Source organism: Aspergillus lucknowensis (genome assembly GCF_044049455.1).
Source record: "Aspergillus lucknowensis strain CBS 449.75 chromosome Unknown BJX67scaffold_69, whole genome shotgun sequence".
NCBI classification, from domain to species: domain Eukaryota; kingdom Fungi; phylum Ascomycota; class Eurotiomycetes; order Eurotiales; family Aspergillaceae; genus Aspergillus; species Aspergillus lucknowensis.
The window spans coordinates 66,517-93,535 of NW_027263613.1; the positions used below are offsets into that span (position 1 = coordinate 66,517).

A 27,019-nucleotide genomic window follows, 5' to 3' on the forward strand; every position below is an offset into this window, starting at 1 on the left:
TATTGATACCAGGGGACACCATAAATACCGGTAAATTCCCGTACTTCTTCATGAAATCGCTCTGAGGTAGGCTATGAGCCACGAGTCGACGGGGGCGTCCCGGAACCTAACCCTCTTCCTCGACCAGAGCGAAGGCTATTGACGTCATAAAGCGAAGGCGGAAAAGCCTCCATTGTCGGGGGATGATAGTTTGAAAGAGCCAGACCAGTATGAGGAAAACTCAAGGTAAAATGAGTTTTGGGACACCAAGTGTAACACGAGGCCAATGCCGCCGCAGTCTATACTTGGTCAACAATGAAGACGTTGTGGGTCGGGCGGGCTGTTGTGCCACCAGTTCTCGTGCGAAAGCTCTCGGGAAAAACTCCGAGCAGGGACGGGAAAACCTCCAGCCGAGTCGTTGGAGTTTAGCCCAGCAGTTGCCGCCCCGCTATGGCGAGATCAATCAAGTCCCCACGCCCTCGACCGATATATGGTCACCCTCCTCTATTCTGCTTCTCCAATTTTGCTTGGGTAGAGCCAGGCGAAAGTCCCTCTCTTTATGAAACATCTTCGAGCTTATCGCAGGTCAATAGCCGCTTTCCGTCGACTTACTTCCTCTCCGCTCGGACTCACCTCCGCATTCCCCCAACACCCTCGCACGTCTCCGATATTCGCATCAGCTTTTAGACGCACAATGGCCTCCGCAATGGCAAAGCGTCTTGAGGGCAAGACAATCGTGGTGACCGGTGCCTCATCAGGAATCGGCCGAAGCACAGCGAAGGAATTCGCCCGCACATCTCCCAACAACCTGAAGCTTATCGTGACGGCTCGGCGCATCGACGCGCTTCAGGTGCTGGCGCAGGAAATCAAGGAGGAAGTCGGTGATGGTGTGAAGACATTACCTGTGAAGCTGGATGTCAGCAACCCGGAGGAGGTCAAGAACTTTGTTCCGTCTCTCCCTGCGGAGTTCCAGGATATCGATGTCTTGGTCAACAACGCGTAAGTCTCGCGCTTCATACCAGTCTCGAGCATATTCGTCTAAGTATTGCCGCAGTGGTCTCGTCAGGGGCGTTGCTCAGGCTCCTAATATCGACCCGGAGGACATCAATGTCATGTTCGCTACAAACGTCACCGGGCTGATCAACCTGACCCAGGCTGTTCTCCCCATCTACAAGAAGCGCAGCGACGGTGGCCGTGGAGACATCATCAACATTGGAAGCATCGCTGGTCGTGAACCCTATCCCGGTGGCAGTATCTACTGCTCTACCAAGGCTGCCGTCAAGTCTTTCACCGAGGCGCTGAGGAAGGAGCTCATCTCCACCAGGATTCGCATCATTGAGGTCGACCCTGGCCAAGTTGAGACTGTACGCATCTCATGGAATATCCGATGACAGCGAAGCTAACAAGGTGTCTTCAGGAATTCTCCGTTGTCCGTTTCTACGGAGACAAGCAGAAGGCCGACGCCGTCTATGCGTAAGATTCCCGCGCACCATATTTCTTGCCTCTTGGCGCTAACTAGGTCTCAGAAACTGCGAGCCCCTTACGCCCGATGATATCGCAGAGGTTATTGTCTTCGCCGCCGGCCGGAGGGAGAACGTTGTGATTGCTGATACTCTGGTCTTCCCCAGCCACCAGGTGAGCTCGGAATATTCCCACGTCGGGTAGTTCCCCCAGGCCTTACTAACCTCTAACATAGGCTTCCCCCGGCCATCTGCACCGCAAGGCTTAAGGAATCGATCCGAGAAGACAGTGGTGGATTGTACATACAAGTCAGGGTATACATAGAGAGTAGATACCGGGGAATAGAGGAACCTAAAACTTCATTACACACTGAACAAGAAGGGTTTGTCCTGGGCGATACTGATCTGCCCATGTTGCCAACCAAGCGATCGCGAACTGGGCCGTACCAGTATGCTTAGATTTTCACCAATCTCCCTCAACGTCAGCATGATATTTACCCCGTGAAAGGATTCGCAATCCAACCTCGAAAGGGGCATCCATGCTTAGGTACCTGCTTAGGGTTGGTCGCTCCTTCCTTGCGGAATGATACCCCGCATTCCGGAAATCTGAGGAAGGCGTGGTACATGCACAAATGAAGGCTACTGCGCTATCGGAAAGAGCGATGTTCATTGCCCCTTCCCTTACAGAAACGTATAGCGCGCTTCAGATACTTTAGGAAAGTGCGGAGGACCTCCAGGCTCCGGGGAGTCGAGGGAAAGAGCGATGGAAGCGGCAGGTTGCACCTGCCTTATGAGAAGAGTCGATTTCGGAATATTAGGAAGTCACCCGTGGACCCGTGGATGCGGGCGGGAGATGACTAGGAATAGGCAGGAGGGACTACGGTCCACGGGTCGGGTTCATGAGTCAGTCCATTGCACCTTCCTTATGGGGGGAATACAAAGTAGCGCGGTCCTAGGAAGGCGCGATGGCCTACACCACCTGAATAGAACTGGAGCCATTGGTCATCGTAGTTACCCTCAGAGGACCGGTAGTTATGGATCCCTTGATCCCAGGAAGATTCGGCGATGTTCTCATAGGGCCTCGTAGGGTTGAGATTTGATAATCACCATTCAGAGAGCAACTTGAACGTGATGTCGAGGCTGCCTTGAGTATTGATGTTCGAGTTGGGCCACAGGGCTCCATTGGTTTGGATGCTTTCCCCGAAACGAGAGTGGAGACATGCAAGTACAATCTCTGATATACAAGACGCCAGATCATATTCAAACAATAGACTAGTATAACTAAAGATTACCCTCAAAGTCGAACTTTCCGTGCCGTCCAGCACCAGCACTGAACTTCGCAGCACCCGTAACGCTCTCCGAAGCAATGACCTTGATTCCGTGGTCATACTCGAAACTTAGGGCATCCTCAAAGGAAGTAGCATCGTATGCGGCATAGTAACAAGAGGTACGATCCGCGTTCATACATCCTTGTGGGAATACCAGTAGTTGGCGTGCGATACTTGTAGCCTCCTCAAGCGCCTTCCCCTTTGGAACCACTCGGTTAGCCAGGCCCATGGCCCAGGCCTCCTTCGCTCCCACTCCACGACCCGTCAAAATCATATCAAGTGCCCGGCCGAGGCCAACAATAGCCCGGAGACGGACAGTGCCCCCGTCGAGAAGTGGTACACCCCAACGCCGACAGAACACGCCAAAGATGGCGTCTTCTTCGGCAACCCGAATGTCACCAAGGAGGCTGAGCTCGAGCCCTCCAGCGACCGCGAATCCAGAAACAGCACTGATAACAGGCTTCCGGATTTGCATTCGAGAGGGCCCCATAGGACCCCTGTTGCGACCGTCAACAGGTTCGGTCCGCCCAACTCGAGGCCCGGCGTGTTCGACACTCTGCCCTTCGAATTTTGCGACCTCTTGGAGGTCGAATCCGGCGCAGAAGGTTCCATTTGCGCCGTAGAAAACGCAAACTTTCTGGCTGTCATCGTTCTCAAAGTCGAGGAATGCGTCTGTCAGCTTCACGGCCGTTGGGCCGTCGATGGCGTTCCGACGTCGCTCCCGGTTTATCGTGATTGTGGTGATTCCCTCGGGGGTCTTGGTGACCCGGACGGCATTTGGTTCATTATCGTGGTTTGGAGAATTATTTGAGCTCATTGTTCGAGCAAGGGAATAGAGTAATTGTCCAAAATAATTCTCAGAAGGGCGCCTTTGGTAAATTTGGAAGAGCTTCGGGTAACTAGGTGTGGGGTCGAACTTATAGAACATCGGCGCAATCAGCTGCTGATGATAAGATCTTCGCCAATCTTTTATTCATCTTTTATGACCTCGGTTGTTCTGCAGCCAGGTATTCAGGTTCCAATTTGGGAAATATTTTGGAGCGCGGAGGCGGGATCGGCACGCAATGACAACCACCATGTGGGGAGACGCCCAAGGTATTCTGGGAAAAACAAAGGGCGTAAGTGACTGATTCCTGCTATCTTTGCAATTAGTCTTCAATATTCTCGTATTTACGCATGAAAAGAGGCCGGCGGGGTAATCGCCATTGTCGGTCTTCGTCGGAGTCCGACTCAAAGTACTTCTTGAAGTGCTTCCTGCTGCTACACTATACTCTTCTGAAGAACCCAGAATGGGAAGAAGAGCCCTTTTTTCAGACACTCGGCGTCTACTAATCATACGTAACCTATCTCTTGCAAATGTTTGACTATCTATTATCACATGGAAGTCGAACAGGTTATATCTTATACCAGCTGACTCGGGGTATTCGGGAGGCAACCAGGTTTTATACGAGATCCTGGTGCTCAGGCTGCGAATACGAGCACGACCATTTCGGCGCAGGTCTACTGGATCCCACGCATCATTCCCAGCTGTCATCCACCCATGACTAAGCTCACTTCGTTCAAGCCTTGCAAAGAGGAGTACTTTCCCGCGAGAACACAGACTCAACCCTCTGGCTGGCATGCGTTTACCGTTGAGACAGTCTGGGCATATCGGAGGGGAATGTAGTTTCGTGTCCGAATGATCCGATTAGGGGACACAAAAGACGATGTCCGAGTTTTAGCGACGTGGGAGGCAAGGCCGCTTGGATAGATACCGGACTAATATTCCAGAACCTGTGGAATTAAGAGACTCAACTAATGATGCAGTGTTTTCGGAGCGCCTTGCCATACTACAACTTATTATGCATATCCTAGACCTCCGGCTCTACAAGAGCAGCCAGGTGGGCATACCTGATTCCTCAGGTGGGGTAAGGAGTCAGACAATCAAGCCTGTTGCTTTTTCTCAGCTAAACAAGGGTCTAGTGGTACACTCCCCTGTAGGTTAAGTGCTTGGATTCAAGAGTAAGGAGAATGTAGGTCTGGACGGCCGGGGCTGCTAGCTGGGAAGCCAGTTTCGGCACTCAGAGGGAACAAGATTTCCTAGATTTTGAATAGAATGGCCAGGAATCCTGTCTTCCAGCCAGTGACGGTCCATTTGCGGTTTATAGATGCTCCCTGCCCCGGACCAGCGCCGTCTTGGCCTGCCAACGGTGAACGACCCGCAAGCTCCTCCCGACGAACTCGATTCGGGCATCTATTGGAGAACCAGTAAGGCAAAGGGTATGTGCGGCCCGGAATCATAGTGTGGAAGCCGACCTCGAGCCCAACAGTATGGATAGGCTCCCGTCCTAGCGTCTCCGTTATAGACCCGCTCTCCCGTATAGTCCTCGCTTCGTTGTACCCAAGCGTTCAGCATAGAGATTGATGCTCACAGCGCTTGAAATATGAGACTTGTCTCCCCAATCTGGCCATCCTCAGCCTACATTGTCAGACGTATACGTCTCCCGAAGCACTTATATGGGGATGTCCACTCTCACGGAGCGATGCTACAATGGCACCTCAGAATCTCCCGCTGGATCAATTCACTCTACGCAGCCATGCCACGGACAATTCGCATACCGCGGAATCCGATATTTATCTTCAATGCCAGCTCCCTCCTTCAAATCCACGGATACCAACAACCAAGCCCAACAATGAATCGAGGACCTAATTTCTTCCCTCCTACTAACCCGCTACCTCCACTCCCTCAACCCAGGAGCAGCAACTTCAAGCGCCCCAATATACACCGAAACCCACCCTTACCGCGTCATGCACCGAGCCGCCCACTCAACCCACCTCGTCATGAGCTCTCTATTTAGCCCTACCAAGATTCCCTCCGACCCCATCTTCTTCCACCAAGCCCGCCCCGTCTGCAGGGCAATAGCAGCCTGCTACATTGGCAAAGGCCTGTATGGCCACCCGGGGTACGTCCACGGCGGTCTATCATTCCTCCTCTTCGACGACTTCTTTGCACGGTGTGCGTCTGCCATATTCACGAGCAGAATCGGGCTGACCGCGAATATGGACGTTGATTTTCGGGACCCTGCGGTTCCGGACTGCGTGTATGTTTATCAAGGCTGCCAAGCACGGGGGGAGGAAGGTCTGGGTTAAGGGGGAGATGAGGTGTCTGAAACCTTTACGGTGGTGGAGATGGTGGGGAGAGTGGCGGGGGGTGATGGGCTCTTGTGGCTATTCGAAGGCGTTGTTTGTGGAACCTAAGGATACGGAGGAATGATGCTCGCCTTTCTATTGACTCGGTTCACTAGGTGCCTTGTTGCTAACTCCTTGGTAGGGAATGGTACCTCTGTAACCAGCATAATATATCTCGGTATCAATCTAGCAAGATGCTTTGAATACTAGAGACAGAGAGAAATACTTGAAGAATAGACGCGGAAATAGTATTTCTCTCTCCGACCCTGCTCTCTGGTAGCTATGCTCCTATAGTAACAGGCATAGAATATTAACCCCGGAAGCGGGCTCACCTTCCTACCGGGTACCTAGGTCGGCGTCGTGACTGCCGCTCCTGATGCATCACCAGGTCGCTCTTGCCTCTACTTTATATGAGAATAAGGAATGTGCAACCACTGACCTGGTTACCCGAGTAACGGGAAGTGACGGTTACACTTTCCATACCTTTCAAAAGAGGCAGTCTCCGAATCTGTCAAGGGAAGGAGCGATTGGCTGGTATACTGGTAAGTATGTTCCAAGGTTGCTCGTCGCAACCTTCCACATCCGGATACATAGCCCTAGAACCTAGATAGGCCGTTCCTTCCTCGCCAGGTTTGTAACCCCCAGCCGCAAGAATGAAGGAAGGAGCGAACCAAGTGTATCGACAGGTCGCTCTTGCCTTATGTTCCTGGGGGTTCCTGCCGAAATTAAAGCTAACACCAGAAACTCGTATGTTGGGATAGGAAGGTACGCCACGCGTTCTACTTGTACCACCGTAAAAGGCTACCATGTACCCCCCCAAGCGTCAGCCCCAAGCCGCAAGGGCCGTCAGCATGCTTTACCCTCAATATCAGAGTCTCTCCTCTGAACGGACCCAAGAATCGGAGTCTGGGCTATCTCTTGTCTCCTATAACGATCGTACAAGATCAGACATGAGAAAGGAATAAATGATATTCGCAGGTGGCCAAGGGGTCGCGGCGCGGTCGATCTCTGAAAGCTGACGGAAATAAGTGGCGGCTTGTCGCCTGGCTGATCTCCGCGGAGAAAGAGATCCTGTTTGTTGCGCGATCTTCCTCTTCCTGATACAAGCTTTTTATCATCATATCCCCGAGATTCTCCGCGCCGCTGGGACCGCCATTTCTCTGCCAATTTGGGAACGGCGGGCGGCAGATTGTCCGAGACAGGGTCTGCGCGCTCCAGGGTCGTGCCGGCGTGTTGACGTCTTCATCAGATTAGATTCGCCAACTCGGTGAAGGCTCGAGCGTCCATCCTGGCCGTTACTCACAAGACAGAAACCTCAATGGGCGGGGTTTCGCCGGAAAACAGCCAAATCTTGCATTGCAAGGCCAAGGAAGAGCTTGCTCGAAGACCCCATACGAAATCCTTCGAGGGCTGAACCCTAGCGGGGGAGCAAGGTGAGCAACCTCGGCACCAGCAACTCTGAGTGGTGCGATTTTGAGAGGGGGTGCGAGAAGTTCCGCGGATTGTCCACACCAGGGTGCATCATGTACCCCGCAGTGTTGGTGTGGTCGATTTGGCTGATGACGTCCAGACGCAAAGTTGTCCGAAAGAAGTCTGGGGCCCATCCCTCCGTGATCGCCATCCAGTTCTCGGCAAATAGAATTGGTTTGTTGAGATGTCAGGGAAACGGCCGACGAGCTCGGTCAAATACCGCACCCATCATCTCCCGCGATGCATGTCAACTCGGGAGTTGTGCTCCATCCGAGGAAGAGATCCTTCTTTCACAAAGGGAAAGTGGTGTAGATCATTGTTGGAGAAGGTGAAATGATGCAACTCAGGCAAGGATCATACGAGAAATGCGGGAGGACGTGAAGGCTGACCAGCGTTGGATCTCGAGACGAGACTACAGAAGCGGTTGAGAGTCGAGATGTGAAGTTTGGAGAACCCCCGCCGAACGATGAAAGCCAATCATGGCACAAGAGCCACGGCAGAGACAATCCCAGACTCCCCCGATCTCTGATAGGCCCGTTTGCTCATGCGCTGTGATGCGGCGTGGCTGATATCTTGTTGGCTAGCGACCAATGTCGGACGCTCAGTGTGCGAAGTGGAGGGCCTGTAGAAAAGCCCTGGCCCGCCTGGCGCGCTCGATCTCTAACACGCATCTCGACCACAAGATGAACAAGGAGAACTTGAAAGAATCTCGATTACCATGATGCCCGTTCCGGCCCTGCTGCGAGCATCTGAATCGCCCTGAATTGAAGATCTCCAAATCTATCCGACAAACGGCTTGAACTAAGCCTCACTTTTCGCGCTTGTCATTTAAAGAACCCGAGATGTGTCGAATTCTCCCCTGTCAAGACCAACATTCTTCCGAAAAATCGGTCTCCACTTGAAGCTCAATCCGAGGAGCCGAAACCCTGAAGGGCATGGTAAGAGCGGAGGATGTGATGGCCCATGTCACACTTCGTGTCCAATGGCGGTGTGACTGCTCGCGCCGAGGATGAAAGTCTCATCAAGGGCTGCGTCTCTTCGTCACTTTCCTGCACTGCTTGCAGGTGTGCCTGGTACCGTGACTCGGAGGTGCAATCACAGCTTGACTGAGTTTCGCCCTGAATGTTTGAGCGTATCAACTTATCGAGCGCCAATTCAAGTGGTCTCTTTCAGGAGTGTGCGCTGCTTCGTTGGGTGGGGCCAACGCGTGGAAAGAAAGGATTCCTTCAAGATTGCAATGCGTCGTCGACGTCCATACACCTTGGGCTTGATGTTTGCCGAGATTCTGGGAGGTGCTTGGATGGTTCAAATGATAATGCTGCAAAATAAGGGTAGAAGAAGGTGTATTAGAAGCAACAGAGTCGAAAGACGCGAAGCAATTCTTTTCTGGAGGAAGGGTCGGGGTCAGCGCAAGAATTCACGTCCCGTCGAGAATTTGGGCCGGAATGAATGGGGGGCGCCTTTCCCGGGCTTTTGTTCCAGGCAAGCTGGAGGGATATCCATTGTTTTCCCCGGTAAATGTTTGCTCCATGTCTCATTATGGTCATGCTTGCTGAGATTATCCCAAATGGACGACCGGCGCGAGCTTCTCCAGTGCTCACACCACAATCATTCGATGCCAAGAATACTAATAACTTGGAAGCAGATAGCCGTTACTTTTTGTGAGATAGTTAAGAATATTACAGATTTCACCGGACTCAAGAATTCTAAAGAATTCTTCTTATAATTTTTGATTCAAAAACCTGAGGTGGCTAGTAAGCAGTTGGTAACTGCTTCAAGAGATGGGCTTCCAAGACTTGGACCTTCTCACGATCAATGGTGCGGACTTCCTCTGAAGTAAGAGGGACGTATTTACTAACTTAACTACCTCCTGTTCCACTTCCACTAGCAAAGTTAAAAGGGGAGAATATACCAATGACCTACCAGAATATTCTATGAGCCATAAACATGGCTATACATTTCTTGTTTCAGCAGGCAAGTGGCTGCAAAAGGAGACTGAGTCGTGTCTTATTGATGTAAGTGGCTGCTAAGTAACTGGCAACAACATGGAAATTAGCAACTAACTAGTTCAGGATCAATATGTAAAGACTGCTGTGAATTTCTCGCTCCCGATCTTGGATCCCACCACCAGACGTTCGTTGACAAGAGTATTTGGGAGCGGATCCCAAAATATCAAGGCAATATTCGACTGCTTGAGGAAATTTGGGGGAAGGGCAATGCATAAAGTTACTTCTGTATAGCCTCCTTCTCAAGATCACGAATATACTGCTTCACCTAATACCTCGTCTCTTGACCAGAGGCGCCAAGAACTTGAGCTTCGAAAGCTTGAAGCGGAAATCAAAGCCCAGGAGGTGAATAGGCGATTGCAGTAACTCGAAAATCACAAACTGCAAATTAAAAATGAGAAGCTAGAGCTTGATACTTCGTCTTCACGGATCTCAGGGCGCCGGCCTGGGAACAGATTGGTAAGAAGCTCTATGCAGATCTTGCCGACAACTTGAAGGAGCGAAGAAATATTCAAAAGTTTAGATTAGCCTGGTTAAAAGCTTGTTAAGTCATTGTAAAGCTTCCTCTTGGTTCTATCTCTATAAACTCCGTGCTAAGTCCATGCTTCAAATCGATGCGTGGCCCAGTATCGTGAAATACCAAGCAGTCAAGCTCCTGACCACAGCCAGTCGCGCATGTCAGTCGAGGCTGTTGATAATTGGTTAGCAATCAGCACATCACTGGAAAACTGGTGAGATGGACACTTGCGTATTCGGAGTCAGGCAACTGTCGGTTTCTGTGAGCCACTTCGCGGAGGTACTACATCGAGAACCACCATTCTTGTGGTCAGGGCTTTGAAAGAGGTTGATGGTTGCTGTGGAATCTATTTTCTTGTTGGGTTGTGGGTCATGCCAGTGAGCGGTTGACTAAGGTGGTTGAAAACCCGAGACGACTGGGCAAATCAACCGATGCTCAAGAGTCTGCACATTAATGCCACACACCCGAATTCCAAGTCCCACGCCGCCCCGAGGTCTACCAGTTGACGATGTTAATGCCATGAACGTGTTGACAATGATTCTTGTTCGACGTTCTTGTTGGGGTACAGCATCCGTCGACGAGAACACAACGGATCGCCCTCAAGAGACGGGTCTGATCTTCGGCCAATTAGTCGCGGACTCGCGGTCCCTTCCAGTGTGCTCCTCTCCCCACCTCCATGAAGACCGACAGGACTGTTTAACTCTCCTTAATCATCCTCCCCTTTCCCCTCCCCATCTCCACTCTGACCTCTCTCCCTCCCCCCTCCCTTCTCTCCTCTGATTCCATTCTGCTTTCTGGAAGACCGTTGTCGACTTGGATCCTCCTTCTCGCGTTGAAAACCTTGGGGAAGCGATACCCTTGCAGATTCGACAGGGAAGCCAAGGAGCTTGCATCCAGTTCACCTCCAATTCCGCCTCAGGGAAAGTTCCACAGAACCCCCTGATCCTCCTCACCCAACCCCCCAGTCTGCTTCTTTAAGCTTGGCCGAGTCACTGGACCCGCCGCTGCTGTGGCCTGCCTTTTAGGCGCATCTTACTTTCGCGCGAAACTCCCGGCTTGCTGGGCCCGACTCTCGACCCTTCCTACAAAAGAAAATTGTGCTGTTGCTCTCTCGACCCGCTGTCGCTGTCCAGATAGCTTCATTCACTATTGCAAAATACCCATCCATTTCCACTCAAGTAGATCCTTGAGCAAGGTCCTTCAGAATGGCTTCAAAGGTATGGTGTCTATTTATCCGTTCTTTCTTCCCGTGCCTCACCTCCCTTTCCCCCCTTCCGACGCCCGGCTCCCCCAACGTCGTCACCAAACGCTCAGCAGGGTCTATCACCCAATCAATGAAGAGTCACGACTTACACCTCGCTTTCTAGTTTACACGAGAATATAAATTAGTCGTTGTCGGCGGCGGTGGTGTCGGAAAGTCGTGTTTGACGATTCAATTGATCCAGAGTCACTTCGTGGACGAATATGACCCAACAATTGAAGGTTCGCACTCCATCCCATAACCGTGCCGCTCCTGTCGCTCATTAGGGATTTTCTGCAACAGATTCATACCGTAAGCAGTGCGACATTGACGATGAGGTGGCTCTTTTGGACGTGTTAGATACTGCCGGACAGGAGGAATACTCGGCAATGCGCGAGCAATACATGCGAACGGGAGAAGGTTTCCTTCTGGTCTATTCGATAACATCGCGCCAATCTTTCGAGGAAATCATGACATTCCAACAACAGATTCTTCGAGTCAAGGACAAGGATTATTTCCCCATCATCATCGTCGGCAACAAGTGCGATCTTGAGAAGGAACGAGTCGTTTCGGAACAAGGTAGGCTCTAGCCACACGCGCTCTTACTCATTAAATGGGTCGACTAACAATTGGCTCTCAATAGAGGGCGAGGCTCTCGCGCGCCAATTTGGTTGCACATTCATCGAAACTTCTGCCAAGTCCCGCATCAACGTCGAAAACGCATTCTACGAGCTCGTGCGCGAGATCCGCCGGTACAACAAGGAGATGTCCTCCTACCCATCCGGCTCCGGTGCATTCGGGGCACGCGTCCCAGAAGGTAAATTGGACGTGAGCGACCCTGGTGAGAGTTCAGGCTGCTGCGGGAAATGTATCGTTATGTAAGTGGGTAGGTGCTGGATTGAAAAGGATGCAAGCACGCACGTTGAGAGACGAGACGACAGGAAATATTCTTCACATAGACAAGGAACCGCCGATTGAAGAGAGATCAACGACAGGCATACGGGACCACTGCCTGGGACCGGAATATGTGGCGCTTGTCGACGGGTTGCGGATTGTGACTTTTTATACCATACCACGAGGCTCGCTTATCAGGCGGTGTCCACTTTTTTCCAACCATCACGCCGTCATCTTCTCCATGAATGTTCGATTCCCCCTCTGTTTCTCTGTTTGACCTACTTTATTTACCCTACCACTGTCTTGGAAACATTTAGTTTTGATGATTCCTCTTTGAAGTGCGAGGAAGAGACGTGCCAATAGATCTGTGCAATAATCTCCGTACATGCTATTGTCATGGTTTGCATCTGGGTTCCAGAACCCCTTCTCCTTCACCGTATTGGCTGTCAAACTTATTGATATACCTAATTTCTGGGTTAGGCTTTGCATCCTATCTGTTTGCGCTCTCCCCGGCGAATACTTCCATTATCTTACTCAAGAGCATTGATCCTCAAACCTTCGTTCTCTGACATGATCAAGATCGTTCTCGCGTAGTTACGGTGTCTGGCACCTCGATTGCGGCTTCCCAGGCACAAGTGTGATCTTTCTCCACGGGCCACAGAATACGCGGACCGTCGACAGGTTATCGAACTCCGCAACGTGCTTGTAACAAGGCATTGAGGAATCTAGCCTTGAAGTGGTACACTAGTCCACTGTTCGATCGATCTTTCTATCTCTGAACCCTCATCCAACCCACTCGAAGTGTGGGATATTAGTTTCCCTCCCGTCATAGCTCCATTTTGGTGGTTTATTGCCTTCGTCGACCTGCGTTGACGCAGGACGTGAGTCTAACCAAACACCTTATGATCTGGCTTTATGTACCGCAAGAGTCCAGCACGCCGCCCATAACACTGCCAACAATATTAGAGACCTACTCGATGCCTCCCACTTCTAATTTCCCAAAATCCCGCTCTATAGTCATATCGGTACGTTCCTTCCCAATTACTGGCTAAATTCCTCATTGTCCGACAGCGTATCCAGCTCATCCTCCTGGGTCACCCTCGTTCCCTGCACATTCTCCTCCACCTCCTTAACCAGCGACTCCAAAAATTCCTGATCCGTTCCCACCAACGTAACCGTATTCCTCTTCTTCTGCCACCGCGGGTAACTCCCCACCTTCACCCCCCTTGACGCAGTCCTCGCCGCAAGGTCCGTCAAATACGGCGCAACCGCACTCTCCGGTAACGGCGTGCTAAACAGATACCGATAAATACCCTTCCCCTCGGGATTCACCAATCGCGGAAGCAACGACGGTCTCAGATGCTCGAGGAGCCGCTCAAAGAGGCGCGGAACGCCGGGGAGGATGTGGACGTTGCCATTTACAACGGCGATGGGCACCCACATGTCCTCTGCCACAAAGACTGCCTGTGATTCTAATGGGAGGTTCTCGTCGTGTGGGATCTCGACCATGCGAAGTTTCGCGGTTAGCGTTGGTGACGGGGTCTCCCAGTCGAAAGCGGGTTGGTTGGGGTGGGGCTTTGAGAGTTTCTTCATGCGCTCGAAGGCGGGTTCATGGAGTTTGAGTTTCAGATTGAATGCTTTGGCGATGGAGGAGTAGGTTATGTCATCGTGCCTAGTCCGCTTGTGAGTTTATAGGCCCTGCGTAGTCAGGGGGAGGAGGGACAGACGTAGGTCCAATGCCTCCGCTCGTCACGACGAAGTCGTAATTATTGCTCATACGCCTCACGGCTTCAATTATCTCATCTTCTTCGTCGGCAATGACCTCCACGCGCTTTAGCTGGATCCCGAGGGAGAAGCAGAATTTGGCGAAGAAGGCGGAGTTTGTGTCGACGGTCTAGAGGATGTCCAATTCCCGATGAGCATTTGCGCAGTGAAGGTCCATATCTTTTGCTCCCAATGGTTAAGCTAGACGCTTACCTTCCCACCAAGCACCTCATCGCCAATGATCAGGCATGCTGCCGTCTGTATCAACTTTCTCTGACCGAGAGCCGCGGATGATGTCATTTTCGGGGAGAGCCCACGCGACGCGGAAAAGGGGGATGGGGAAGCGAGCGGCGCAGATTGGCGGGTGAACGGCGGTCGATACAGATGTCTGGTGAGTTGAGTGAGTCGAGCGAACATGGAGATATAAGTCAGATGAACAAAAGAAAGATGGAGGAGAGAACCTGTGAGTGGGGAAAGGAAATGGAATTTCCTGCGTTCGCTGGACTGGTGTCATGCTCTCACTCAGCCTGGGTGGGGGTCCAGCGGGCGACGTGAATCCCAACTCCGCGCTCGCAATCCCACACCCGATCAACTCCAACAGTCTTTTTCATATTTTTTTTGTTGGCCCAGTTCTGTGTATACTTGAGCGGGAAGACTTGGATCCCAAAATCTCATTGGGAAATACATTCCTATTCCGCTCAGACAGACAGCATGGTGAGTGTCTGCCCCGCACTGCTCACGCGCCGCAATATCAATCCGCTGACAACGAGGCCTCTCATCGGTCAAGCGCCGCAGTCCTCCGAGTCCCGGTTATACGATTTCTCTCCGGAGACGAGAGAGAAGCTTCGCAAGTTCCGCTTAACGACATCCCGGGCCAAAGAGCCGCAAGCCGTAATCTGTACGTCCCTCGTCATCACCACCAGGGATCTCCCGGGATCTCCTGCGCATACCACCGAGACATGCCTCCGCCAGAGACACTCTCATCGTGAGGAAAACATAGACTAATCATAGTCTCCCGACAGACATAATCGACAGCAAAAGCCAAGAAATCCGCCCGGAAGATGGCGAAGTCTACACGAAGATGGAAGACCTAGCGGACGAGCTCCCCGAGTCGTCTCCCCGGTTTATACTTCTCAGTTATCCCTTGACGCTGGTACGTTCTTTTTTCCACTCGGTACCCCTATGCTGCGCGCAATCTCCGCCGCCGAACCAGCTCTATAGAAACCATACTCACCCCAATACAGGGCTCCGGCCGTCTCGCAGTCCCCTACGTACTGCTGTACTACCTCCCCGAGAACTGCAACCCGTCACATCGGATGATGTACGCCGGCGCGGTGGAGCTTATGCGGAATACGGCCGAGGTCAACCGGGTCATCGAGGTTGAGAGCGAGGACGATATTATATCCATTGAGTCGAAGCTGCAGAGTCAGGATTGATAGTCGGATTTGTTCAATCCACGAATGACTAGAAATATACGACGTTTTCAGGCGTGAGCTGGAGCTGTGAGCATTATTCTGAGTGAGGATTGGCGTTGCGGTTCGGAGAAGGTGGGTTGTTTCTTGGTGTGATGCGTCTATATATATAATGCGCGGCAGCCGTTTCTTATGATATTTCTATGAAACAAGAGGCGTACCCTAGCTGGGCAGTGGTTCAGGTTAACCCGTGGACTTACTCGATCGTGGCGAGGAACGATATAGCGGACATATACATGCGTCGTATACCACCCGTCCGGTTGAAGGGTGAGTGCGTCAGTCTAAATACCGAATGCGGGTGGGTATTGTAGTGTAGAAACATCTCTTCCATTCGAAAAAACATTCTCCTTTACGTAAGGAAGGTACTATTGAAGGTACTACTAGGGAGATATACATCTGTACACATTGTCCTAACTTGGAATACGTGGTCAATGCCTGCGGATGCATGCGGCCTCATCGAAGAGATAGATAGATATCGAGTGAGAAATTGAATCTCAGAAACAGACGTCCGCGAAGAGGTCAGAGCATCAACTCCTCTTGGATCGCCCAAGATTTCTGAGTTGAGTCCTCCTGTTGCACCCCGCTCTTGACGTCTTGTCAAGTGCGAGGTCCGTTCCGCTCCGTAAAGATGGTTCAAGGTTATGGCGTACACATACCGGATTAGGGATATCTAGACGAGAAGGCCCCGCTGTAACAAAGTATATTTTTGTTGCCGATTACTCCGTGGGTGCTGCTGAAGGGTATTTTCTACTCAGTTGAAGATGTGAACGTCGCTCAATGGGAGGAAGCTCTCTGTAGTCATGGGTGCTTGGGCGCCTTCTTCTGCATCCGCTGATATCGACGGTGGCTTCATCACCAGACAGGGTCCAGATGGGTTCTCCAAATCCCGACGTTTTGGTCAGAGATGCCTCTCTCTGGAGGGAGACAACGCTGGTCCATGGTACCAAATGGAGAAGGTGTGCGAGCAATCGAAATTATATCCGTTCCCAGTACGAGGTGCGCATCTGCCACCGGCGGGAGAAGAGAGCTCTTCAGTTTTGAGGTTGGGAGTCTCTGAGGCTTGTGCTTCTCGTTGGGGGTCATGGTTGCTGGCCACGATGAATGGCCGCGGCCATTATTCAGAGAGAGTCAGAATGCTCTTGGTAAAATTGATCCGCGTGCGAGGACACGGTTTTGGCGCGGATTTCCCCCTTGATCAAGATCCGAACTGGTGGAGGAACAGACCGTTTTGAATGTCGATAATTCGCGAAAAAAGTTCCGAAAATAGTCGCCCAAAATCAAATCTTAAACCTAAAATCCAAGGGAGCCAACCATTTCCCATCTGACAGTTGGTACAAGTGTATTACTGAACCCCGCCGCGGGCACCTGGGCTATCCCAGGATGGCCGAGAATTCCCTAATTTGGAAGGAGTCTCTGCGCCACGGGCCCCCCTTGCCAGGTGAAGAATGAGCGCTAGACGGCTGAACAATCATCCCGAGTCCACGTCTCTGTCTCTGTTTCCAGCCAGCCGTGCGTCAACCCACACCCTCCTCCAGGTTGCTGGGTCTCAGTGGATGTTGACGGTGGTGGTGTGGTTGCTTCTGCTTGTGCCTGAGTATGTGATTGGGCTCGGGGTTTAATTCAACTCCTCGGTCGGCAACTTCGATTCAGAGCATCCTCTGCCAAAACCTCCATCGACTGACCTGATTTGATGGAGTGGCTATCCAGTGAGTGGCCTTGCTGCCTCGCTTCCCCTGGAATTCGCCAGCCCAACAGCGATGTTGTCTCGTCGGCAAAACTGTGGAGATTAAGAACCCAATTGTCCTAATGATTTGCGATGGCACTGACCAGCACTTCGCTTCGGGAACTCCACCGGTGGAGACTGAGATGAGATGGCGATACGACAAGATGAACTGTTGACCCCTGCCGGTGAGCCAGGTTGACGAACTCCTCTGAACAACGAATGAGCGACAGCATGGCGCGATGCTGCGACATCGCTTCGAGCCCAACTCTCTGAAGTGGGAACTTGGAACATTGCACTTCGGGAGATGAGATTGATTGTGGCTCCGGTGGTTGAATTCTTGTGCGCACTTCTGTTGTTGACTGAGAGTGACGGATGGTTGGACGGCGCAGATATCGCCATATCAAGCGACACTTTTCGCAGGGTTCCAGAAACTGGTGGGGAATTTCAACCACTCAAGGGATGAGGCAGACCTCTTTGACTTTGTCCTTTCCATCCATCTGTCAGATGAAGAATTTGAACTGCACGGGCCTCACTGTTGAACGCTCATGGCTCAGATGACCCAACTGGACTTCCGACGTCAGTCCTTTGCATCTTTCCTCTGAATTTGGGCTATCTCAGGGTTTTCTAGTTTGCCTGCCATCCGGGCGGGCCCTTTGGAAACGCCCATGGACCAGCCTGCAGCAGGATGCATGAAGCCGCTTGCCTGTTTCCTCTGATTGCGTGGCAGCAATTCCGGAGCCCGCTTTTTGTGTTGTGCATCATGTATGGACTAAGCCGGAAAGGTTGGGTTTGAGTCAGCGACAGTTCCGGGCGGTTGATGGTTCCACTGGCTTCATGAGGAGACGGCCATTGGCTTCTGGACCTGAACGGAAGAGAAAATGATCGTGAAAGCAATTCCCATGGGTTCTTTGCTTGGAAACGACGTGGAGGCAGTCCAATGGACATGAACCCAGCGATGGTCCCCAAGGATCATCGTTCTGACGGGGATGCTCGGGGATCTTTTGATTGTCGGGGAGGGCGTGGGGATCAGATTCCTGGTTATCTTGTTCTTGTTGTGATGAGGACTGTCTCGGATGGCATCCCCTCCCAGGGACGATGATGAAACTTCAGAATCGCATGTGGCAGTGTGGAGCTAACGAGGTCGTTTTGAGGAGGCTCCCTTTGGGCTCCGAGATGGACAGGGTTCTATCTTAATCTGGCTGACGATCACCTGGCGGGACCTAGAGCAGCTCCTGGCTTCCAAGAAAAGTCTTGCCAGTTCAAGAAGCGAGCCCGGAGCTAGAAAAGTCGTGGGCCAAAGAAAGCTCGCGGGCACGCTGTCACTTTGCTTTTGCTGTGGATGCCTTACCCATCCAGGCAGTACCCAACAGGTTCCTTCGTTGTATCCTTCGATTCCTTCCCAAAGACCCGGAGTGCCAGAGAGAGTCTTTGATGGCTCAACCCCAGGTTCCTGCCACAAATGGATTGCTGTGGGCTCAATTACGGAGTCCTTTGTCTCCATTCATTGTCCGCCTGTAATGCAACTCCCACCCTCAAGCCTGCGGAACTCTGTTCGGCCTCTGTTTATCGCTCGGCTCCTGCTGCTCGCTATCATAAGGTTTGTCCGTATTCCTATATTACTTTTACTCCAGCCGTCTCCCCCCTTCTCTTTCGCGCTCTCTCCTCCTCGGTCTCTGACTTGTCCACCTCACCACGACAACTCGACCACCTGCAGTCTGCCTGAAGCAACAGAGCTCAGACTCATGCGCAGTGATCCACTTGGTTTCCGGACTGACCGCCACTCGACCAATCACCCAGCTGGTTCCTGTTGCGGGCCCCAACTTCCTGCTGGCCCTTCCCTCCGCTCCTCACCGTCTTGTCGGGTCTCCCAACTGTCTGGTTCTGGGACAACGACAACCCCGTGCGACCTGCCACATCGCCGTGCAACTCGACTCCGCGTCTCTCGATTTTTGATTTAATTCCAGCACTCTGCGGTGGTTCTGATCGTTCGCCAGTTTCGCACAATTTCTTTTTTTTTTTTTTCGTTCCAACCGTTGTGGATTGGGTTTGTCGACATGGTCCCGCCGCTGTGCGCTTGACGCTTGGTGTGAGGATCGAATTTTGAGCGACAAGGATACCCTGAGGGATTACTTCGTCCATATTGCGGTTCGGCGCGTATGAGACTCGATTGACGACAACAAACCACCTAAATTTACCGACAATGTCGACTTCACAACCAATCCAATCTGGTGATGGGAAGCAGGACAGGCAGGATGGCCTGTCGAAGGTGATTAGTCGCATGAGGACCATTTTGAGGAGGACTACATCGACCAAGGCTTCTCCGGAGAGTGCGAAAGAGCTAGCGCCCGTACAATCTGAATCTAGCAAGGCACCTGCGTATGGCTCGCCCTTCTCTAATGCAATATCTCCTCACTGACTTGTATAGTGCTCAACCCAAACCTATTGATACTACTGAACCTGCTGAGCCGACCGTCTTAACAAACTGGGGCGCCATTCAGGAGGAGAAGGCTCGCATTCTGTTCGCCAAGTACGGATTGACGCTCGAACCTGGGGAGTGGAAGGCTGTTAGCGATGTCCCCGTTCAGCGTGTGACCAAGTCCATCCGCATGCGAGTCCGCCGTACCTGCCACCGTTGCCAGACCACGTTCGGCCCCGACAAGGTGTGCGTGAACTGTCAACATGTGCGTTGCAAGAAGTGCCCACGCCACCCGCCAGCGAAATCCAAAGATAGGCAGGAGCAGTCAGAGACCGCGCTCCAGACCATCATAGGACAGAAGACGCAAGCGGTGCAACCAAAACCGAAGGAACCGCGACTCACGATACCCTCGCGAACCGGTGGTCAGGATCTCATCCGCAAGCCTATTCGCCAGCGAGTGCGACGGACGTGTCACCGCTGTAATACCGTCTTTGCTCCCCACGCTACAGAGTGTGCCAGCTGCAAGCATATTCGGTGCAAGATTTGCCCCCGCGATCCGTATGTCATCATATCTTCTGAAATGATGGGGATATATGCCCATGTTGCTAACTTAAACCCTTATCAGACCCAAGTTACACAAATACCCCGACGGTTATCCTGGCGACGCGGAGCCACCATTCGAGCCACCAGCACGGACGTGGAAACGGCCGCGTCAACGGGTGCGGTACACATGCCACATCTGCTCTAATATCTACCGGTCGGGCGAAAAGAATTGCTCCAGTTGCGGACAAGAGAAGGGGCCCGAAACCATCCGAGACCCGTGCGTTTCCTCAACATCATTCTTCCATTCGTGTTACTGACAGTGCGAGCAGGCCAAAAAAGCAAAAGCCGGAACCAGACCCCGAGGTGGTGAGACGAGTGGAGGAGAGGCTGGCGAGCATCAAGGTTATTTAGCTGCAGGGATAGATGAGCGCCCTTGATGGGCTTGATCTCTTTTCTTTGGCGAGCACAGCGGAAGTGGGATTTGTTGATACCTGATACCGATGGAGCTGAACTCTCCTCCTAGCACGATTATGACCTCAATTCGACACTGTAGGCCCAGCGCTTACTACATCTCCGTCTCCGGTCAAGATTTCCCTCCTTGGTAAATAATTGACGATGTACTTTGGCATTGAAATGCAGACATGACAGACGACTCCGACCAGCGGTGAAGAGCCACCTTATCCCTCCTCGATATAAGGTTCCTCCTGGAGCACGATAAGTCGCATAGAGTTACCGCTTCAGCTGCGAGTCCACAATCTCGGAAGATACAAGTCGAGCCATCACATGTCAAACGCCAACGGTTCGCAAGACGCGAACCAGCTACCCAATCAGTCCACGGGATTCTGGACCCTCACTCGACATGACATGGCTTGACATGGACATGGGCGGCTTGGCATTTGACCTTTGACATTTGACATTTGACACAGGGAAATTGACAGCTAAACGGGCTCCACTGCCCCGCCCAGTTCCGCATGCATTGCAATGGCGTGGGGTTGGCGTGCGTGGCTGCGTTGTGCAGCGCAGGACAGCGCCGCGCTTGGATGAAAACCTGGGGGAGGGGAAAGATCGAGACGGTCCTTTGGACGTGGCGAGTCGCTAGGATTTTGGCCGTTGACGGACGCGACGGTTCGCGCTATTATCAGGTCTACCTGCGTTGGTGTTGGCGTTGGTGTTGGCCTTAGAAAGATTGGGGGGTTTTGATGCTGGGAGGTTTTTTTTGCTTGCATGACGGAGTGTCAGTCCAATTTCCCTCTGGTTTGCTCTTCTTCTTTCTGTGAAGCGGCCTCTTTTGTTACCTTTTTTCTTGGCATTATTCTCCTGTATTCTTCGAGATTATGATTATGTTCGCGGAGCAAAGGGCTAGGGCAGCCAGACTGTTTGACCTTTCGCAAGGGAATTCACTGTATGAGACTCCGCCACAAGGCTGAAACCGAGAAGGGGTTCTTACTGAGGATCAAAGACTCAAAGAGCGAATTCTTTCGCAGCTCTCGCCGACCGTCAATGAAAGGCGGAAGGATGAGGGATGAGGGACCCCTGGACTCCGCCCAAATGCGCCAACGGCCGGCGGACCAGAATAAACCCATTATTCGGCCCCGAGACGCGGGCGACACCGGCAGCATACATGGCATTGCAGTGGTATTGGCGATGGGATTGGCCCTGCCGCCGAGGATCCGCTATCCGCGAGCCGCTCTGCACCATCAATTTCACAAAATCGAGGACGGCCTCTCCGTGGATCAAACAACGGAAATAATATTTCGATCTTTCCGCCAATGGCGGTTTTGGAATCAATTGGACGAAAGTGTCAAAATTCGCGAGACGAGCATGCGCGGTTAAGAGTTTCGGACTCCGGTAGGGCCGGACGAGTGGTGCATGGCATTTCCTGGAATGAAAGGATGTGATCACGGCAGGGGGACGACCAACGACGAGTTCTCCGTCTTGCGACGTTGACTCCTGCCTCGAAGATCTCTTCAGGAAAAGTGGATGTGAGCCAACGGGTGAGAATTTTCCGAAGTCCCTGGTCTCGGCTATGCTTCTACATCTGGAATGAGATTGCGGCCGATCCGATCTGGCCGGGATTCACCTCATCGGTGGCCCGCCCTCTGCGTCGTATCGTCGAGGGAGAGACGCGAATGATTCATGAGTCTGGATTCTGGGATTTGACTGTTATGTGTCAGATCCCGAGTGCAGTCACGGTATGGAGATGTGATGGCGAAGGCAAGGAGAAAACTCGGGAGCTGGAATCCATGACGATGATCCTCATTGAATTCCGAGTTGATTTTAGCTCGGGTTTTGAGTCTGATTCGAACTGGCTCCTGAATCATGGATCCTCTTCCATTTTCACTTCGGCACATTGCGTGAAGCCCTATTATTTCTCGAACAGGCAGGAGTCCAACCCCTGCGTGCCTTATTTCGGCCGCTCTTAATTTTTTTGACAAGAATCGCTTCTTCTTTGGCAATTCCTCCATAGCTTGGACGCCTCTTCCTTTTGTCAACGGCCGGAGTACCACCGTACCATGGAGGGATGACACACGGCTCGGACCGTGACCATACCCATTCATGCGGTTCCACCCCTTTCCGTTCCTTGGACACAAAGGTGGCAGAAAGAATGCGTCACCAGACGGTCTCCGATAACCCCTGTCTCGTCAACAACTGCGCAAAGTCAGGAAATATCGCAGTGACGAATGATGGAAAGGATTTCGACCAAGACATCCATGACCGTGCCTCCGGACCTTCCTTCCCGGGCCTCTCGTTTTGTCCCGGAGTATTTGGGCGCAAGACCACTTCTTCGCGTTGCTCGGTTCTTTCCGTGTGGGGTAGCTTGATTTCGGGGAAGTAAGTCATCAAGCCATCGCCACTCCTGCTGTGCTACGTTGTACACGCTCTGTTCCCCATTGAGCCGTTCGATGGCGGTGGTTACACAGTGGCAAAAGAAGGGTGGAGTCACAGCGGAGCCGAGGGTCTGGAACGAGAAGCACGGAGCTTTTTCGGAGCATGGATATCATGTTGAGCTTCCCCGTGACTTTACTTTTGAGGGTGGAGGGTTGATGATCGTCAGAGGGGCTGATGGATTCTCTGTGGCAGTGGTGGGAAGCTTGGAAGAGCGGGAAGTTTCGGTGGGATGGGGACGAAGAGGATGTCGCGGGTTGGATGCTTTGTTGCGACTTTGGATCCCCTTCGACCTTGAAGGTCTCGCACTGATGCTCAGCTCGAATCTATGGGATCATCTCCTGAGAGATGTGCTTCTCGACTGGACCCGGATCGCCCATCATCGGTTATCCAACCCCGACAGAATCTTTAAGTTCTTCCCTTCAAGAAAACAGGTTTGAAATCGCCACGCCTAACCTAAACCCCTGCAAGGGACGAGATACTCAACCGAGTGGCGGCGTCGACAGTTGTGCATGACTGGGATCCTGCGGAAGCCCACGGCGTGCTTTTGGCTTGAGGTTGCAATTCGCAGGTGTTTGAATGCGGTCATATTACACTGCATTTCGCTGCAGACGGGACGGATCCCTGTCTTGTCTTATATTGCCGCCTGAGCTGTTCGGATGATTGGGTCACTGGGTTTATGGGATGGTTGGGTTCGGGACTTTCGCTGCAAGAGAATGGGGGATTGCTGAAACCTGCACAAAGTCGGTTATTTGTCTGTAGGCTCAAGGCAAGAGAGCATCCTATCGCACTTCCCGAAGTACTATGATGGTACATGACAGTCTCTTCAAGACATGCTAACCGCGCTTCAAGCGCTTCCTGGTGCCCAAGTCAATGCCGTCCAACTCCCTTTTCTTCGCTACGCTCCGACAAGCTGCACACTCAACGTAAAATGCGAGACTTGTGAAGTACCCTCGTCTCTCCGCTTCGGGATTGTCGCCGACGAATTTCGCCCCGATCCAGTCGAGGCAGTTTTCGCAGTACGCCTTGGGGCAGAGAAGGCACGCAAAGAGGAGCCGCCCTACTTGGGAAGCTGGTTTTCCGCATTCGCAGCAGTGATGATGCGGGCAAACGATTGTACTGCGTTTTGCAGTGTAATGGAGGTCGTCTTGGGCGTCTAGACACGATCCATGGAAGGACCTCGTGCAAGTCTCACATTCTTGGGGATTAGGACGGCGGCAGAGGAAGCACGTCTGTATCTGTCAGAGTCTGCTAACTAAAAAAGATTTGGAAACTTACAGCTTCGTTGACCTTCTCGTGATTCTTCTTGGACTTTGGCTTCATCGAAGTTGGGCTCTTTAGCTTTGCTGCCAACTCAAGACTGTCCTTCGAGACTTCCCACTCGCCGACCATAACCACTCTCGATTTTCCTATCCTTCGATTTGCTTTTGATATATTGAGGATGGTGTCTTCGTACACTGAAAAAGACCGTGAGCTTGTATCTATTTTCTGACCATTGAAGATATCAGTTTTGACTCTTTCGGCACGCTCAAGCCATGCTCTTTTCTCTGCTTGGGACATCTCCTGCACACTGGTCTCGTCAAGAGCACAAGCTTTCATTATCCCATAGAAGTCGGATCTGGCCAATTCTTTGGCCGCTTGGGCGTCAGATGAAACGACTCTCCTCGACTTCACTGGAGTCTCCTGGTCGTCGGAAGCGTCTAGGTCGATTGGCGTGTCTATGCTGTTTCCCTTGGGCTTTTCCATAACTCGATCAGCTACGTACGCCTTTTTAGAAAGGCGGCGGCGCATCTGCTCCTCAACTGTTCCCCTAGCATGCAAACGGAATATCTGCACCGGTTGGGTTTGGCCTATTCGATGTACCCTCGATTCTGCTTGACGCATGACTTGGGGGTTCCAGTCATCGTCAAGAAAAATTACCGTCGAGGAGCCCACCAGGTTCAGCCCCTCCCCTCCAGCTCTGATTGAAAGAAGGAATACCATATAACGCGGGTCGCTCTGGAATAGGAAGATCGAGAGATTCCTCCAAGCGCTGGATGTGCCCCCGTCTAAACGGAGGTGTCTGAAAGGTTTGTGTGCTTTCTCCAGCTGGAGGAGGTCTTCACAAAGGTTCAATGCTTGATCAAACCCCGAAAAGATGAGAACCTTTTTTTCTTCAATTGCCACAAACTGATGGATCATCGCCCGGAGCACGATGTACTTTCCCGATGTCTCAACGACATGCTCGCCAACATCGTACTCGTCGGGCATCGCGTCAGATATAAGGTATGGGTGGATTGAGCACTAACAACGTTAGTATAGGCGCCGGATTCTAAGTGGACAAAAGTAAAAGGGATTTGTTGGCATACCTTGCGTAGCTCCATGAGAATGTTGTTCGTTATCCTGTTATTCTTCTTCGATCTGGCTACACCACCCGTTTCCCACTCATCCATGGCGAGGTCGATTAGGTTTTCGATCTTTTGCGTCGACCCTGGGCTCAAGAGCGGTTGGTCATCTCTATTGACGGCATCTCCGCTTTGGCTCAGGAGACTGGACTTCTCCTCGCCGGTGAGTATCTTATAATACCAAGCTAATTGTATATCGGTCAACGGAACAGAAAGGATAATCTCTCGTTTTTCTGGGATACTGAGCGCAGCAACCTCTGGTGAGTTCTTAGTCCTCCTGAGCATGATCAAGTTCAAGAATTGGGACACGTCATGTAGAAAACCGCTGTCGAATTTTCCGTCGGTTAAAGAGAAGGCTTCCTCAAACTTCTGCGCCGTTGACGCGACGAACACCTCAGGATATAACCAGTGTAGAATGGACCACAGCTCTGTCAGATCATTTTGTATAGGTGTTCTGCCAATGATTCATGTCAGAAGACGTCGCCCAACGAGGATCAGGAATTATATGTACCCAGTCAGCACCAGCTTGTTCTCAGATTGCAGCTTGTACACTCCTTGAGTTCGTTTCGCCTGACTGTTCTTGATTCTGTGCCCCTCATCGAGAACGATATAGGTCCAGAGTTGAGCTCGAAAGAAGAACATGTCGCTGCAAAGCGTCTCATATGATGTTACCACGATGTCAATGAGCTGGTTGATTCCCTTCCTGAACCTCTCCCGGAGCCTCTCCCTCCCTTCGGTGCTCCCATGGTATGCCATGGGATTCAGCCTGGTTGTCCATTTCCCAATCTCAGATAACCAGGTGCTCAAGACGCTCAGGGGACAAACAACCAAAAACTTGTGGTCTCTGTAAGGCGCGCAGTCCTTCATGTACTGAAAGAGTGAGAGAGTTTGGAGTGTCTTTCCAAGCCCCATATCATCTCCGAGTATACCTCCCATGCCATTGTTTTTCAAGTACAGAAGCCAAGATAGCCCCTGAAGCTGGTATGGCTTCAGAATCGCGCGAAGTCTTTCGAAGTCGTAGATTAGTTCGCTGTAGCAGTCCCGAGGTTTTGAGTACATTACTCACCCTTTCGGCTGCCAATTCAATAGCACATGGGGCTTCATTTGAGAATCCTGAAAGGCTGCAGTGACTGTGAGGCGCTCAGCAAGGTCTTTGCCAATCAGGGGTTCAATGGCTTTTTTTGCAGTTGCGAAGAATACTGATCTTCTTTTTCTAATATCGGGGAGATATTCCTTCTGCGTCTTCGGCGGTTCCGGCTCAAGAAACAGATTCCTGCTATTTGGTGGAGCTAATATTTGTCGTGATGCATGAATATAGCTGGGACCTGGGCCCGTTAGAGACATACTCCGGTTTTTGGAAACAATGAGAGCTTACCAGAGCTTTCCGGGGTCGTTAATGCAGAATCTGGCCAAGTAGTAGGGGACAGAGGGGGTGTGTGGACGAACGAACGAGGACTGCTCGGAACAGAGCTCTCGCTATCGCTGTCGCTGAGGATGTACTTCGAATCCATCTCGACTTTGCATTAAAGCGAAATGTTTGATAGGCGAAGATGTGAGGGTAGAAGTGTGAAGGGAGTAGGCTTGAAGTCAACGAGTGAACACAACACTCCAAGACCACCTCAACTACGATCCAGATAGCAGCTTGAAACACGGACGAGGAGATGTGTTGCCTCAAGGCGCCCTAAGGGGTGGGTAAACACCCAGGAATGATAGTCTTGAAACATGTGTGTGAGAGACAGGAGTCTCCGAGGTGGTAAATAGAGAAGTGA

The 27,019-nt window shown here is 51.8% G+C and overlaps 11 protein-coding genes across 11 annotated transcripts; 7 read left to right on the plus strand and 4 right to left on the minus strand.

Annotated features, from left to right (window-relative positions):
* The first annotated feature begins 441 nt into the window (after nt 1-441).
* BJX67DRAFT_366537 (oxidoreductase, short chain dehydrogenase/reductase family) lies at nt 442-2,311 on the plus strand. The gene is made up of 5 exons (XM_071030415.1): nt 442-978; nt 1,034-1,343; nt 1,397-1,452; nt 1,506-1,614; nt 1,676-2,311. Exons 1-5 carry the CDS (start codon nt 539-541, stop codon nt 1,706-1,708), a joined length of 948 nt encoding a protein of 315 aa, XP_070881316.1. The 5' UTR covers nt 442-538; the 3' UTR covers nt 1,709-2,311.
* Nucleotides 2,312-2,674: 363 nt separating this feature from the next.
* Nucleotides 2,675-3,689, minus strand: BJX67DRAFT_366541 (enoyl-CoA hydratase/isomerase family protein). Its single transcript, XM_071030416.1, has one exon. It carries the CDS (start codon nt 3,582-3,584, stop codon nt 2,721-2,723), a length of 864 nt encoding a protein of 287 aa, XP_070881317.1. The 5' UTR covers nt 3,585-3,689; the 3' UTR covers nt 2,675-2,720.
* Nucleotides 3,690-5,751: 2,062 nt separating this feature from the next.
* On the plus strand, nt 5,752-6,324 carry BJX67DRAFT_366542 (uncharacterized protein). The gene has a single exon (XM_071030417.1). The coding sequence runs from the start codon at nt 5,850-5,852 to the stop codon at nt 6,018-6,020; it is 171 nt and encodes a 56-aa protein (XP_070881318.1). The 5' UTR covers nt 5,752-5,849; the 3' UTR covers nt 6,021-6,324.
* Nucleotides 6,325-7,976: 1,652 nt separating this feature from the next.
* BJX67DRAFT_298451 (uncharacterized protein) lies at nt 7,977-9,299 on the plus strand. The gene has a single exon (XM_071026932.1). It carries the CDS (start codon nt 8,415-8,417, stop codon nt 9,129-9,131), a length of 717 nt encoding a protein of 238 aa, XP_070881319.1. The 5' UTR covers nt 7,977-8,414; the 3' UTR covers nt 9,132-9,299.
* A 1,622-nt stretch (nt 9,300-10,921) lies between these two features.
* On the plus strand, nt 10,922-12,167 carry BJX67DRAFT_298474 (Ras family protein). The gene is made up of 4 exons (XM_071026933.1): nt 10,922-11,145; nt 11,296-11,410; nt 11,472-11,747; nt 11,812-12,167. The coding sequence occupies exons 1-4, from the start codon at nt 11,134-11,136 to the stop codon at nt 12,048-12,050; spliced, it is 642 nt and encodes a 213-aa protein (XP_070881320.1). The 5' UTR covers nt 10,922-11,133; the 3' UTR covers nt 12,051-12,167.
* A 453-nt stretch (nt 12,168-12,620) lies between these two features.
* On the minus strand, nt 12,621-14,293 carry BJX67DRAFT_366550 (flavin adenine dinucleotide pyrophosphatase). Its single transcript, XM_071030418.1, has one exon. It carries the CDS (start codon nt 13,653-13,655, stop codon nt 13,104-13,106), a length of 552 nt encoding a protein of 183 aa, XP_070881321.1. The 5' UTR covers nt 13,656-14,293; the 3' UTR covers nt 12,621-13,103.
* BJX67DRAFT_366551 (GMF family protein) lies at nt 14,294-15,616 on the plus strand. Its single transcript, XM_071030419.1, has 4 exons — nt 14,294-14,540; nt 14,622-14,724; nt 14,849-14,979; nt 15,071-15,616. The coding sequence occupies exons 1-4, from the start codon at nt 14,538-14,540 to the stop codon at nt 15,260-15,262; spliced, it is 429 nt and encodes a 142-aa protein (XP_070881322.1). The 5' UTR covers nt 14,294-14,537; the 3' UTR covers nt 15,263-15,616.
* Nucleotides 15,617-18,930: 3,314 nt separating this feature from the next.
* Nucleotides 18,931-20,655, plus strand: BJX67DRAFT_298562 (uncharacterized protein). Its single transcript, XM_071026934.1, has 4 exons — nt 18,931-19,397; nt 19,447-19,995; nt 20,063-20,257; nt 20,310-20,655. Exons 1-4 carry the CDS (start codon nt 19,222-19,224, stop codon nt 20,389-20,391), a joined length of 1,002 nt encoding a protein of 333 aa, XP_070881323.1. The 5' UTR covers nt 18,931-19,221; the 3' UTR covers nt 20,392-20,655.
* Nucleotides 20,656-21,937: 1,282 nt separating this feature from the next.
* On the minus strand, nt 21,938-22,711 carry BJX67DRAFT_298565 (uncharacterized protein). The gene has a single exon (XM_071026935.1). It carries the CDS (start codon nt 22,536-22,538, stop codon nt 22,062-22,064), a length of 477 nt encoding a protein of 158 aa, XP_070881324.1. The 5' UTR covers nt 22,539-22,711; the 3' UTR covers nt 21,938-22,061.
* On the plus strand, nt 22,712-23,505 carry BJX67DRAFT_298606 (uncharacterized protein). The gene has a single exon (XM_071026936.1). The coding sequence runs from the start codon at nt 22,884-22,886 to the stop codon at nt 23,304-23,306; it is 423 nt and encodes a 140-aa protein (XP_070881325.1). The 5' UTR covers nt 22,712-22,883; the 3' UTR covers nt 23,307-23,505.
* Nucleotides 23,506-23,702: 197 nt separating this feature from the next.
* BJX67DRAFT_385719 (putative nucleosome remodeling complex ATPase subunit (Snf2h)) lies at nt 23,703-26,761 on the minus strand (the record flags this gene model as incomplete). Its single annotated transcript, XM_071033919.1, has 6 exons — nt 23,703-24,098; nt 24,145-25,149; nt 25,215-25,704; nt 25,762-26,256; nt 26,317-26,575; nt 26,626-26,761. 6 exons carry the CDS (start codon nt 26,759-26,761, stop codon nt 23,703-23,705), a joined length of 2,781 nt encoding a protein of 926 aa, XP_070881326.1.
* Nucleotides 26,762-27,019: the final 258 nt, after the last annotated feature.

What these genes read in the sequence shown, in the direction of transcription:
- BJX67DRAFT_366537 (XM_071030415.1), top strand. Translation starts at nt 539, where the DNA reads ATGAAACATCTTCGAGCTTATCGCAGGTCAATAGCCGCTTTCCGTCGA. An exon ending in AAGGCCGACGCCGTCTATGC is followed by an intron (nt 1,453 to 1,505) that starts GTAAGATTCCCG and finishes ACTAGGTCTCAG; the next exon opens with AAACTGCGAGCCCCTTACGC. An exon ending in TGGTCTTCCCCAGCCACCAG is followed by an intron (nt 1,615 to 1,675) that starts GTGAGCTCGGAA and finishes CCTCTAACATAG; the next exon opens with GCTTCCCCCGGCCATCTGCA.
- BJX67DRAFT_366541 (XM_071030416.1), bottom strand. Translation starts at nt 3,584, where the DNA reads ATGAGCTCAAATAATTCTCCAAACCACGATAATGAACCAAATGCCGTC.
- BJX67DRAFT_366542 (XM_071030417.1), top strand. Translation starts at nt 5,850, where the DNA reads ATGTTTATCAAGGCTGCCAAGCACGGGGGGAGGAAGGTCTGGGTTAAG.
- BJX67DRAFT_298451 (XM_071026932.1), top strand. Translation starts at nt 8,415, where the DNA reads ATGAAAGTCTCATCAAGGGCTGCGTCTCTTCGTCACTTTCCTGCACTG.
- BJX67DRAFT_298474 (XM_071026933.1), top strand. An exon ending in ATATGACCCAACAATTGAAG is followed by an intron (nt 11,411 to 11,471) that starts GTTCGCACTCCA and finishes TTTCTGCAACAG; the next exon opens with ATTCATACCGTAAGCAGTGC. An exon ending in ACGAGTCGTTTCGGAACAAG is followed by an intron (nt 11,748 to 11,811) that starts GTAGGCTCTAGC and finishes GGCTCTCAATAG; the next exon opens with AGGGCGAGGCTCTCGCGCGC.
- BJX67DRAFT_366550 (XM_071030418.1), bottom strand. Translation starts at nt 13,655, where the DNA reads ATGAAGAAACTCTCAAAGCCCCACCCCAACCAACCCGCTTTCGACTGG.
- BJX67DRAFT_366551 (XM_071030419.1), top strand. An exon ending in AGAGCCGCAAGCCGTAATCT is followed by an intron (nt 14,725 to 14,848) that starts GTACGTCCCTCG and finishes GTCTCCCGACAG; the next exon opens with ACATAATCGACAGCAAAAGC. An exon ending in TCAGTTATCCCTTGACGCTG is followed by an intron (nt 14,980 to 15,070) that starts GTACGTTCTTTT and finishes ACCCCAATACAG; the next exon opens with GGCTCCGGCCGTCTCGCAGT.
- BJX67DRAFT_298562 (XM_071026934.1), top strand. Translation starts at nt 19,222, where the DNA reads ATGTCGACTTCACAACCAATCCAATCTGGTGATGGGAAGCAGGACAGG. An exon ending in AAGATTTGCCCCCGCGATCC is followed by an intron (nt 19,996 to 20,062) that starts GTATGTCATCAT and finishes AACCCTTATCAG; the next exon opens with ACCCAAGTTACACAAATACC. An exon ending in CCCGAAACCATCCGAGACCC is followed by an intron (nt 20,258 to 20,309) that starts GTGCGTTTCCTC and finishes CAGTGCGAGCAG; the next exon opens with GCCAAAAAAGCAAAAGCCGG.
- BJX67DRAFT_298565 (XM_071026935.1), bottom strand. Translation starts at nt 22,538, where the DNA reads ATGAATGGGTATGGTCACGGTCCGAGCCGTGTGTCATCCCTCCATGGT.
- BJX67DRAFT_298606 (XM_071026936.1), top strand. Translation starts at nt 22,884, where the DNA reads ATGGCGGTGGTTACACAGTGGCAAAAGAAGGGTGGAGTCACAGCGGAG.